Below are 12,524 nucleotides of genomic sequence, written 5' to 3'. Positions count from 1 at the left end.
CGGCGGCGGCGGTGGCGATGCGCCGCGCCCCGCCGAGCCCGTCCCGCCGCGCTAGGTGAGGCGGCCGCGGGAGCGCCGGCCGCGGCCATGGGCACCCTGGGCAAGGCGAGAGAGGCTCCGAGGTGAGTAGGGGCCCGGGGCCTCGGCGGCGCCGTCTTCCTTCCTTGGGGCGGGCGACCCCGCGAGCCCTCTCAGGGGGCGGGGGGGAGGGGGTGAGTGGGGCGGGCGACGTGGGTGCCTCCTTCTACGGGAACTTGCTGACCCGGGGTCCGGGCGGCGGCAGGCCAGGGTCTCGGCTCAAGTCCGGGGAAGCGGGCGGCCGGGCAAGAGAGGCGGGGAGCTGGGTCGTGCGCGCCACGAGCTCCGGAGTTGCACCGACGGCCCTCCCCACCCGGTCCCGGCTCCCCGGCGTCCGGCACCTGGGTCTCTCCCACTCGCGGACTTTCCGTACCACCCGCACCTGCTGCGGTCCCGGGGCTCCGGCAGCGCCACCTGCCGGCCTGTCCCTGCCCTGCGGATCCGGGGCAGGGCCCCGGAAAGGCCAGCGGCTCTTTGCAGGGAGCGAGTGGCGGTCCCTGAAACATACAGCCTTCTGGGTGGAAACTATGCGCCCCTCCACCCGCACTGCGATTCTAGAGAGATGTGTTAGGAGCGTCTCGAAGATGAAGTTAGTGTGGTAGTGCAAAGTCTTTTGGCAGGGGAAAGAGGCCTGGGGGGGGGGGGGGGTGGCAGGCAACTTTGAGTGTGCCCCCTTAGAGCAGGGAGGGCCTGGGCACAGCACGCCAGTGCGCTCTTCCCAACTTCCTCCACGTGGACTCTAGTGTGACCGGCCCGCACAGACATGCCCGCGAGAGGCAGGAAGCTTTGCTCTGCTGGACTTTTTGGAGCCGAAGGTTCTTGGCCCTTTCTGCACTCGGGCACCCTGACGGTGTTTGCCCCAGGGTGCAGCCCTGCACCTTCCCTAGATTGAGGGGAGGGGTGTCTGTAAGTTAAACTGAGTATACATTAGAGGGCTGAGGGAGAGGACAGGACTGGAAAGAATCCTAACCAGAAGCCAACCAAAGCCATCTTCTGCAGAGAAAGTTGTGGAAGTCTGTGTTCTCATTCCTCAGTTTCATCGCTTAACGCACTCTTCTTGGCTAGTTTTCCTAAAAGGTTCAACCTGAAAGTGTGTGCCCTCTGCTGAGGCACCTGTGCTGGAGAGGATTTCACCTGAGCCAGGTCAGAGTTTCCACCGCCTCCTTGCTTCCTGAGGCAAATTCCATGCAGCCTTGGCCACTCATAGTCTCAGAAAACCCCTTCAAGTTAATGTGTTTCTCTCTGGCCTTATTTTTTTATTTTATGTGTTAATTTACATGGGAACATTTGGCTCCAGTCCTTTAAAAATATGCCTTTGGAGACTTAGAGTATTCTTTCTATGATGTTTAAATACTCTTTGATCTACCTATAATGAAACATTTTGTACATCCTTATCTGTAGACCTTTCACCAGAAGACCGAGTGGTTTGAAGGTTTGTCAGGAAGCAGCAGTCAAGAGACTGAGCAGCCAAAGAGCCGAGTTTCCTACTTTATGGCGCAGATAACCCTATCTTCCCAGACCTCTCGGGATGCAGTGTGGTTTTTAGTAGCATCTCTTCTTCCTGGTGTCTTGGGCCCAAACTGTGCCTCTCTTTGGCCTCCATTCTCCCAGATTACATTTCTCACCTTCCCTTCCCCCTACCCTAAATACTCCCTTCACACTCTTTTTCTTTCTGTGTGGATCTACCCCTTAGTTCTCTCTTAGTTCTGATAAAAGCATCTGCCTCTAAGAATCACCTTGTGAGCCAAAGTGGTTTCCCCTACGGCTGACATTAGGGAGCATTACCAGAATTAGAGCCAGCGCACTTTTTAGAATCCTCAGTGGTCGATGCCACCAACCGAGAGAGAAAATGGAATGTTTCCTGGATCCCACAGTTGAGAGACAGAGATTAACACCTCCCAGCCCCAGGGGAAAGAGCTGTATATGGAGATAGGGCTTGTGGCCTGTGGTTGAGTCCAGTGGCCGCCTCTCTTTGGAAGGCCTAAGAGAAAAAGACTTCTCTTGAGAAGGACTTTGTTTTCATCTTTCCCGCCTTTGCCTTGGTGGGGGTCTTCGTGGTGGAAAGGCAGCAATGGAGGCAGAAGTGTTTCCAACACTGGACAACGAGCACCAGGTTTAGAGAGTTGTCTGTACTTATAGGAGGGGAAGGGAGCCTAGCTGGCGAACAAAGCGTGGGGCGCAGGAGGCCCGGCTTCTACCAGCCTCTGCTCCAGTGGCATTGCCTTTCTGAGCCTGGACCTCCACATATGTATATGAAAGTTTGGAACGTGACCATCAAGAGCCTGCCCAGCTCTGAAGACTGTTCCAGGGGCCCACAGGAGGGTATGAGGTGGAGACTTTATGTTATCAGCTATGCTTTTGGATGATTTTTGAGTCTTAAACTTTTCAGGCTCTCTGTGGCAGTCTCCTTCTAATTCTAATGTAGTGAAAGTTGTATGGTCCCAAGCATAGTAAATACTTATCAAATAAAGCCAGAGAGGCATCAGGTACAAATCCCAGATCTAGCACATATGAGCTGTACAGCCGTGGCTATGTCATTTAGCAGCTTTTAGATTCAGTTTCAACTTCATGTAATGGAGGTGATCTCTTTCTGGGGTATAGGCTTTAAAAATCATTTAAACCTCCCAGTACAGTGCATGTGATATCATAGGTGCTAAGTTCATTATGGTCATTATTACTTTCTCTTGATTTCAGATGCTGATCTGATCGTGGGGTTATCACAGGGCCTGGATAAAAATCAGTAATGGTCAGAAATTTAAGTCCTGTACCACCAACTTGATCTTTCAGAAATCACTTCCTTGGGTTAGTAGATTCTGAGTAGCCAATTGTTGATGCAATTTCATTGGGCCCACCCCAGGCCAAAAGCAGAGTCCAGTGGTCACTGCCGGACCAGTGCCATGGAGCTAGTTTGAAACAGATCAGAGGGCATGGTCTTCCCTCCACTAGTCTGGCTGCGTAGAGGGTGGCCCGTAGTTCAGTACACTCTCTTTTAGCAGAGAATCCATGTGTGCCCCCAGCATTTCATTTTGATCAAAGCATTTCAGCCCCTTCTGGGGGATGAGATTATATCTTACTGGAGCAGCTTCCCCCAACACTCCACCTGGAACTGGTTCTCTCTCTTCTGAGAACATCATGCTTCTTACGCTTGACACCCACAGGACACTTAAGATTTATAGAGCTGTCTTTTCATGGTGTAGGTCTGATTCTCCAACTAGATTTTTGAATTAAGGAACGTCTAGTTTACCTTTCTACAACAGCAGCAATAACTAATGTAAGGAGTATGTCTTACAGTTTACAGAGTACCTCACATAGACTGTCTCACTCCAGTCCCCTTCCCCTCTGGCCTATCACAGTGTCTTACTAATAGAATAAGTACTTATTAACTAATGCCCTTACGTGTTTATCAAAATAAATAGTGAGTACCTAAAGTTATGGATCTGAGGTACAAATTTTTTTGTCTTCTCTTCGGTCGTAAACTCTGAAATAACCAAAGCCACAAGATTAATTACATGTTCAAAGAAGTTAACCAGCAACGACACCCATCACTATTAAACCTGAAAAGATTATAGATATGCATCTGTGTGTTTAAATAGGAAAGTAAAATACTTCATCATTTTGCAAACAACTTGACCTGTACTGATGAGGTCATGACCAAAGACAAAAGCTAAGTGAGAGAGAACATAGGTGACCTGTTGGATTCCTAAGCCATTTCCAGATCCAGACTTCTCCTTTTACATTCAGTTCTGAAATAAAGCTCACATAAGCTCTGCTTTTTTTTTTTTTAATCAGTATTCCCCAATTAAGGACTTGATAGAATGATAATATTTAGTGGTAAAAACTGACATATAATGATTGCCGGTATTATCAACAATGGAAAACAGAATCTTCAAGATTTGTGAGAAAGGCAAGATTAGCTGAAAATCTGAACACCTCCACTGTAAATCCTCTCCCTTGCACGTGGGTCCTTAGTCTTTGACTTCTCCCCTAAAGTTCACAGGTGTTTTTGAGGCCACCTGACCTTCTGCAGCGTCTCTGGTATTGCTCAAGATGAATGAATTTAGTTGAAGATGAGACCAAATAAAACAGTGCTTCAGACCCAAGTCAGTGGACTTCCAGCTAAAATATTGGTAGGAGCTAAGGACTACCTACATGGCCTGGCCTCTGCCTCTCTGGTTCAGGAGCCAGAGCCAGCACGCCAGAGCAATTCTAATCCCAGACTGAAGAGCCCTGTTGCAGCCCTGAAATCTTACCTTATTATTTGCTTGGGAGATGTCTCTTTAACAGCCAACCAGTCCGTTTGGTGCATTTGCCAAGTGGGAGGGGTATGTCTTCTATCAGCCCAACTCTCAGGATTAATTGTCTTATCTCTACTCCTTTCCTGCCCAATCTGCCTTCAGAGCTTGGAGCTGCCAGTCTGTCTGTCCCCTGGCTGCTTGGCTTGCACTCACTGCCTCCCCTCTTTCCCCAGGAAACCTTCTCATGGCTGCAGAGCTGCCACTAAAGCAAAACTAGAGGCGAAGTCAGCCAGCAGCCCCTTCCCTTCTCATCCCAGCCTGGCCCAGATCACCCAGTTCCGCATGATGGTGTCTCTGGGACATTTAGCCAAAGGAGCCAGCCTGGACGATCTCATCGACAGCTGCATTCAATCTTTTGGTGAGTTCGCTAACTACCCACATGCATAAAAATCTATTACTTTGTTCTTCCTTAAAAAGTTGCTTTGTGGAATAGCAACCTAGATTGTATTTTGGCTTTAAAAATATCTTTTGAGCCTTTGAAATGTTGGAGACCGTGTGCAGTGCCTATGGCACATGACTGTGTGGGTGTAATAGGTCGTGATGAGAGGCGTGATTTCAAGTGAGAAAAGTTGAGGAGAGTTTGCATTTCCATTTCTCTTAGGATGGAGGTTGTTCCTGTGATGAGAAATCTCATAAAATGCTACTGTGCCTCTGGTGCTTTGACATTCTTCTGCCCTTGTGTTCGTAGGGCACACAAAGACAAGGTTACATGAGCAAACACTGTTATCAAACAGAAATTTGAAAGCCTTTGGATCATGTGGATGATAGAGTGTAATAATCCCCCTTACAATTGGAGGGTAGTTGTGAGGGACTAGAAAAGGACAGGATTTAAAGCCAGAATGTCTGTGACTGGAAGATACTGGTTAGGAAGTATTTGTGACTGGGGGTCAGGGATCTGGGCGGGGGGTAAGCAGACACACACATGGACCGTGAATTCTCTAGAATGCTGCCCTCTGTCATCACCATTCTCAGCCTGAAGGGTGCACGGTCTCATGCAGCTCACGAGCAGTTATCTGCAAAGATGCCCATTTTTTAAAAAAAATCTTATAAGCACTGTCTTTTTTTGGATTGTGATTCGTGAAATAGTGATTGAAAAGTACTATATATTGGTTCCCCTCAAAAAAGGAATTATTAAAATCAATGGAAAATTCATAGATTTCCAGCATCACTGTTCCCCCCTCTGTGCCCACTTTGAACCCCTGCGTCTCCCACCAGGAAGCAGATGAGCACAGGTGGCTCAGCTCGGAAGTGCCTGCCCATCTCAGACCCTCGTGGAGCCTCCTGGGGGATGTAGGGGAGCCTCGACCCGATCCCAGGCAGCACAACACGCAAATCAGTTAGAATTCAGAACTAGGGATTCTTGGCTGGACATGTTTACCGTTGGGCCAGACCTTATTTATGGAATCGGGAAAGATTTGACATCTTAGGGATACTTGTTTAGTACACTTCAAGTACGAAATTGAGTAGTTCTGATGATTTCCACATTGGTTTAAAGCAGCAGTTCTCACATGTTGGTGCAGAATCTCACGGAGGTTATCTTTTTTATGAACACAGATTGCTGGGCCCTGCCCCCAGAGTTTCTCCTGGGGTGGGGCGCAAGGATTTACATTTCTAACAAGTTCCCAGGTGATGCTGATGTAGCTGACCCACGTACTCACTTTGAGAACACTACATTATTGTTGTAGGCTTTTTAACTTGGAAAAGAGGCAGCACTTTTATTATTACTAGGTGAGCCTCAAATTTTAATTAAATTTGTATGTATTTACACTCTAATTTTTCAGTTAAGAATGACACGGGGAGTGGAATGAATGATTGTCTGTTTTAAAATAATCTTAGAAAATACATGGGCAAGGAGGTGAACCTAGAAATCAGGAGACTAGTGGGCAGGTGGCTGTGAGGAGCCATTGTTCTTCCTGGGTCTTACTTTCAACTGGCTCCCAACTGGAATGAGCTGCAAAGTTCCTCACGCAGTCTTGGTAGTCCTACATACCAGTCTTTTTGCAGGGCACTGTTGCTGTTTCAGGAATAAGGATGTTTATTCTTTTTCCATTTCACTTTTGAGAAAATGGGGACCGGGAATGTATTTATCAGTAACTTTCTTCCTCTTGCGCCAATCAGGCAACTGCTGGCTGAGGTCAAAGCTGTTTTCCTAACCTTCCAATAATCATGACATCTACCTGAGGAATAGATGACCAGTTCTGAAGTCCTTCCCCAAAAGAACCAAGCCTAATCCACTCCTCTCAACAAATCCTACAGGGGCAAAAGCTGTATTGTTTTCTGGAATATGTTGAACTGAAAAAAGTACCTTAAAACCCAAAAGCTTTAAAAATCCCATAGAGTCCAAGAGTCTTATCCACCCTGAGGAAGCATTGATTAAGCCCCTAATGGCAACAGACACAGGCTAGGCAGTGCACAAGGAGAATTACTGTGACCAGACCCCTGTTCCAGTATCAGAGTTTAGAATATCTGAGAAATGCACCTTTCAAGGGAAAAAAGATAGATACACAAGGCAGGGAAATAATCTAAGGCATGTAGGAAGAATACATTCTTTATACATGTGGAGTTTTGAGAAAGTTCATTTCAAGGGTAAGGATGGATTAGGGAGAACAGCCACTGTTCAAACTCCTCTTTGGCCATGGGATTGCAGGGGGAAGGTGGGTAAGTAAGATCTCAGAGTTTTGCATAGTATGCATGCACGGTTTCCTGCCACAGAATTTATATGAAAGAGGTGGAAAAGAAAAGACATGCTACATCTGGAGGGAGTGGGAGACAGCACGTGATTTTCACTCATGGGGTATCGTGGCCATGTGTCGCCAGGGAGGGGAGGGGAGCGGAGTTCGAACAACAGAGGTGAGCAGAGCTGGGGATCATGAGCAGCTCTTGACAAAGAATAATCTGTGGCAGAGTGCCTGCCGGGGCTTCTGGAGGTCTCCTCGGAGGTGATCCGAAAATAGTACAGAGTGAGCCTTCTGTTTCTCTTGAACCTCTTCTTACTAGTTATTTTCCCATGTTTGTATCGGAAAGTTTTGCTTTAGAAGAAAGCAGTCTAGCTTAGTTTTTTGTTAATGAGTTGAGATGTCTTACCATTTTAATGCCTGTGAAAAGAGAGGGAAATGGTACAGACATGTGGGGAGACTTTTATTGGTTTGGTTTTGGTAATCTTGCACTTCAGACTCTGGTTGCAGCCACTCTCCCACCAACTTGGGGGGAGAAAAAAAAAGGAAAAAACACCTGTTTTGAACATAAAGACTAATTAGTTAATTTCTACTACCTTTTCAGCCGCACCTTCATGCAGATGCTTTGAGGAGGTTTGAATTAGCTAAAGCAGTATGGTGCAGTATGGTTGCTATTAGCCAGATCTGGCTATTTACATACACATTTCAACTAATTAAAATTAAAGTAAATGTAAAACGTAGTTCCTCAGCCTCACCCGGCATATTTCAAGTGCTCAGTATCTGCAAGTGGTAGCTGCTGCTGAACAGAGTAAACAAAATATTTCCATCATGTATGGCAGAAAGTCTGTTGCACAGTGCTGGATAGGGTAGATGGTTGACTTGAAGGGAGAAAGCAACAGAGAGACCTTCTGGAAACTGTGGAACTTGCATATTTCTAGCATCTCTAGGTAATAGCCTGAATACTCGCTAAGGTATCATAGACATTTGGATTTAGCATCTTTACTGATGCCTCTCTCTTTAGTGTTATTAACCATTAATTACCACCCACACTGTTCTCAGAGAGAGGACTTATGACAATGCTTTTAAGGATGGGTGACCAGCACATACATATTAAGGGTAGTCTTGAAGGTCTCACAGCAAGCCTCCTATTGTCACATACAGGGTTACAGATCTGTGATTAGAAACTCAGAGCCTTGAGTCATAGTTCATTGCTTTAACCATGAGACAACCCACTCCCACCTTCTGTTTTAATTGGAGGTCATGCTTTACATTCTCAGCAAATTATTGCCCGTTAATCCACTCTTCAGCTGAGCATAATGAGGCAAGTCATCACAACCTGGTACATTTATGTCAAACGTATGTGAATCACACCATCTGTTTCAGGGGTAGAAAAGACCTATGAGATCATCTGGTTTTTAATGTTTTCATTTTTTAAGAGGGCTGCCAGCATTTGGGGCCAAACGGAAGGCTTCTAACATGTCCAAATTCACAAAACTTCCCTTGTTCCCTTCTGAATGCCAGACAACTTTCAGCAGCATCAGAAAGAAAGCTGTGAACGTGTCCCAGAAAGGGACCCTCGGCAAGGAACCCTCCTGCTCCCAGGTGGGGTGTAGGCGGACATTCAGCGTCTCTGTCGTACCTGTCAGTGTGAAGGGAAACGCAGCTTAGCTGATACCTTTATATTTATAGAGCGTTGTTTATTTTTTATTGGAGCTCCATATGTATTGGTTTTCTTTTAAACTCAAAACAGCTCTGAAATTGGAGGGTCAGGTGGTATTGTCTCCCCTGGACAAATGAGAAAATAAATTGGGCCTCTGAGAATTGATGCAATTTGCCTCATGCCCTCAGTCTAGAGAGAAAACATGCTGCTCGAGTGCTTTTTCCTCTGTCCCCAGCAGCCCCTTGCAACCTGAGCTGGGGCTCGCTCAGACCCCTCTCCCCGGCAGGCCCCTCTTCGTGCACGGGATACCTGCATGCCACACGGGACATGCCTGAACCCTGTGCCCACCTTCTGCAGGCCTGGTCTCCCCCAGATTAGAAGTTAAACTCATTCAATATGAGGACTGTTCATTGGACCCCACATATATATGTCTGCCTGAAATTCTATCTTGAGCAAAGTGTTAATTAAAATTTCCCATAGGTATTGTGCTAATGCTATACAAAGGCCTCCCAAACTAATAGGTATATTTTCTGCAGCACGGAACACTTAGATGTTAGATGTATTTTATAGACCTCAGCTTGTTAAGGGCAAAACACTACACCCACTTTTAAAAATTGGAGCCAAAGAAGGCAAACACACACTTTTTGGGACCACACACAGTTCCCTCTGTGGCAAAGGGAAGGCTAGGGATTTCTCACCACTCTGCAGGTTACAGGCTGTGCACCACAGTGAGGTGTCCAGAGGCAACAGGAACACAAGACCAGAAGCCAAGGGCCATGATATCGAAGGGCACTCAGACCCAAGGATGGGCAACTCCAAGGAACAAAGCCAAGTGTAGTGTCAAGAAGGGACTGAAAGCCATGTCCATTGTCGAACACAGGCCCTTTGTGAAGAAGACCCAAGGTGACCCAGTAGCCTCCTCAGTGGAACCCCCAGGTGCTTGGGTGTCACATACAAAGGATAGTCCTTGGGACACCCATGTTCTAAGGCTTCTAGGCATCGGAACAGCTCCAGGGCGTGCCTGTCGTTAGCCCTCTGGAGCGAATTCACATCCTGTGATCCAGATGCTATTTATTCCAAGCAGTACCTTTGCTGCATCTTCGACAGGCTGGCATCACCCAGTGCCCAGCCTGGCGTGTCCGCCTCTCATGGGTGTGAGGTACAGTGACTGCCAGGCTCAAGAAAGAAGGAGATAGGAAACCCCTGTCACTCGAATCTGTCTCTCCTGCCTGGTGGTGTTGACGGCAGGCTTCCCTCTGTCCAGAGAGATGAGGGTTACCACTGAGAGACATAGATGGTGGACTGACGTTGGTTGAACACTTACTTCTTGTGGGCTGTAGGGTACTGTGCGTTTACCTGAACTGGGCCCATCAATCTTTACAACAACCCTAATTAATAGGTAGTGGGAGCTCGGGGTGTCACATAACCTGGGGAACTTGGCCCAGTTCATTAGTTGGAGAGCCGCTGGGATCTGAACTGTGGTCATCTTGTCTCCGACGCTGTTGTTCTTTTTACTCTACCAGAGGTTCTCCAACTTGAACATGAGCAGGAATCATCAGGGGTGGGGTGTGTGCATTTAGATTCCTGAGGGTCAACTCCAGAGATTTTCATTCAGCCAGCAGTCGCTGTGGTTTTGATGGAGGTGACCCACGAACTGATTGTGAGAAATACTGTCCTACAGCACACTTGCTATCCCTTCTCAACTGTGCCTACTTCCTTCCAGACTTCCTGCCTGTCAGCGGTTTGGCTGGAAATAGACAGCGTGGGTGTTCCTTACAACTACAGTTTGGTTCTTTGCACTCAAAGGCAGCATTCCTCGCCTGCATTTCTGCCTTTAAGCCATGCTCAGACCAGTTTACTGGAGTGCTTAGGGCCCTGGACCCCGTTGTATGCTTGTCCCCCATAGGACAGAGCGTGGCTATGCTGGGAAACGGGAGAGGTGCTTCATCTAAGTACTTCTCCAAAAGTGCCGCTTTGCCAACAGATGTTTTAAGGCCAGTTGTTGACATGAAGGTTGTTGAGTCCATGATGGAAACACATCAGGAAAGGACGTGAAAGCAAAAGCACTGTAATCAGTAGTTGACCGAAACAGCAGTGATTGGGCGGAGGCCACTGGAGGTGGTCTGAAGTGCCGGTCCTGCCCCAGGCCCTCCTCCTGGTGGTGGGACCGACCCTCTTCTGCTGGCACGGTTACAGCTGCTGGATTTGGTGGCTTGTTCTGCAGGTAGTTTGGGCTACCACCTAGCTGGGGTTGTCCTAGAGAGGGAGACAACAGGGGAAGACGAAGAGCCTAAGCAAGGCCGGCTTCACCAACACCATACTCGGTTTAGTGCCGTTACAGTGCTGAAGCTCTTAATCTGCAAAAGCAGTATTAGATTTTCAGGAGTTTTCAAGGCAGTTGTTAGACACAACCACCATTAAAAACCTGAAATTATAGGAAACCAATTTGACAATAAATTTCATATATTGAAAAAAAATAAAAAATAATTTTAAAAAAAACCTGAAATTATATTAAAAATGAAGGTAAGAGGGGCACCTGGGTGGCCTCAGTTGAGCGTCTGACTCTCAGTGTCAGCTCAGGTCATGATCTCACGGTTTGTGAGCTCGAGCCCCAAGTCAGGCTCTGTGCTAACAGCACAGAGCCTGCTTGGGATTCTCTGTCTCCCTCTCTCTCTGCCTCTCCCCTGCACATTCTCTCCCTCTCTCTCAAAAATAAAGAAACATTTTAAAAAATGAAGGGGCTCCTGGGTGGCTCAGTTGGTTAAGCCTCTGGCTTCCGCTCAGGTCATGATCTCACAGTTTGTGAGTCCAAGCCCCATGTCAGGCCCTGTGCTGACAGCTCAGAGCCTGGAGCCTGCTTCAGTTTCTGTGTGTGTGTGTGTGTGTGTGTGTGTGTCTGTCTGTCTGTCTGTCTGTCTGTGTCTCTGTCTGCCCCTTCCCTGCTCATTCTCCGTCTCTCTCTCGTTCTCTCTCTCAAAACTAAATATTTTTTTAAAATGAAGGTAAGAACCCTCAAAACTCATCATTTCCTAATGCATGACCACATTTTACTATTATTCTCTAGTCTCCCGAGGTTATGCCTGTGGTCCCCACACGGTATGAATGCTACACGGTGGTATGCTGTAGTATATGCATCTCCTCCCCGCCCCCTGATCCGTGAAGTCATGCTGATTGCTTGAAATTGGCCTGGGTTTGGGGTATTTATACCATGGAATAAATGTTTGTCTACTAATCAGGGCTTCACACACACTAGTTACTAATCAGGGCTTCCGGTTGAACCCTGTCCCTGGAAAGGCCACTGTTACAGGTTTGTGAGCGTAGCACTTACTCCCAGCTGCAGGGTTTACTTACATAGCGAGGTGTCTGTGGTAAAACCAGATATGTTATTTTGTATCCCCTAATTAGGAGAAATAATATTTTGTCATCCTTTGGCTTCCTTCATATAAGAATCATATACAACTCCATGTGCTCTTCAAAGAAAAGGAACAGTTCACCTCAGCTTAGAGATAAGAAAATCAAATGTGGCTGAAGTTGAAAACTTTTCTTAAAGTGACAGTGGAACTGAAAACTAAAACTCAGTCTCACTCAGAAGTTGAAACTATTTGTTTTCATTTTTGCTTTTTTGGTTTACCTCCTCTAAACGTTCCCCATGAGGGGCGCCTGGGTGGCGCAGTCGGTTAAGCGTCCGGCTTCGGCCAGGTCACGATCTCGCGGTCCGTGAGTTCGAGCCCCGCGTCAGGCTCTGGGCTGATGGCTCAGAGCCTGGAGCCTGTTTCCAATTCTGTGTCTCCCTCTCTCTCTGCCCCTCCCCCGTTC

The 12,524-nt window shown here is 47.3% G+C and overlaps 1 protein-coding gene and 1 long non-coding RNA gene across 2 annotated transcripts in view; one reads left to right on the top strand and one right to left on the bottom strand.

Moving 5' to 3' along the window:
* Nucleotides 1–87: 87 nt before the first annotated feature.
* The window catches only part of RASGRP1 (RAS guanyl releasing protein 1), a 79,768-nt gene continuing 67,331 nt past the window's right edge, over nt 88–12,524 (top strand). Inside the window, exons 1-2 of the mRNA XM_040492252.1 lie at nt 88–122; nt 4,547–4,731. Of these exons, the coding sequence (XP_040348186.1) occupies nt 88–122; nt 4,547–4,731 (220 nt within the window). The remainder of the gene's footprint in view (nt 123–4,546; nt 4,732–12,524) is intronic.
* Nucleotides 8,759–11,253, bottom strand: LOC121041481 (uncharacterized). Its single transcript, XR_005795760.1, has 2 exons — nt 11,209–11,253; nt 8,759–11,133 (listed from the first exon to the last, which is right to left on the bottom strand). It is a non-coding gene; the product is annotated as an uncharacterized LOC121041481 (long non-coding RNA).

This window comes from Herpailurus yagouaroundi, unplaced genomic scaffold (genome assembly GCF_014898765.1).
Source record: "Herpailurus yagouaroundi ecotype Mexico unplaced genomic scaffold, PumYag 184, whole genome shotgun sequence".
In the NCBI taxonomy this organism is placed as follows: domain Eukaryota; kingdom Metazoa; phylum Chordata; class Mammalia; order Carnivora; family Felidae; genus Herpailurus; species Herpailurus yagouaroundi.
This window is presented reverse-complemented; position numbering and strand designations above follow the sequence as displayed.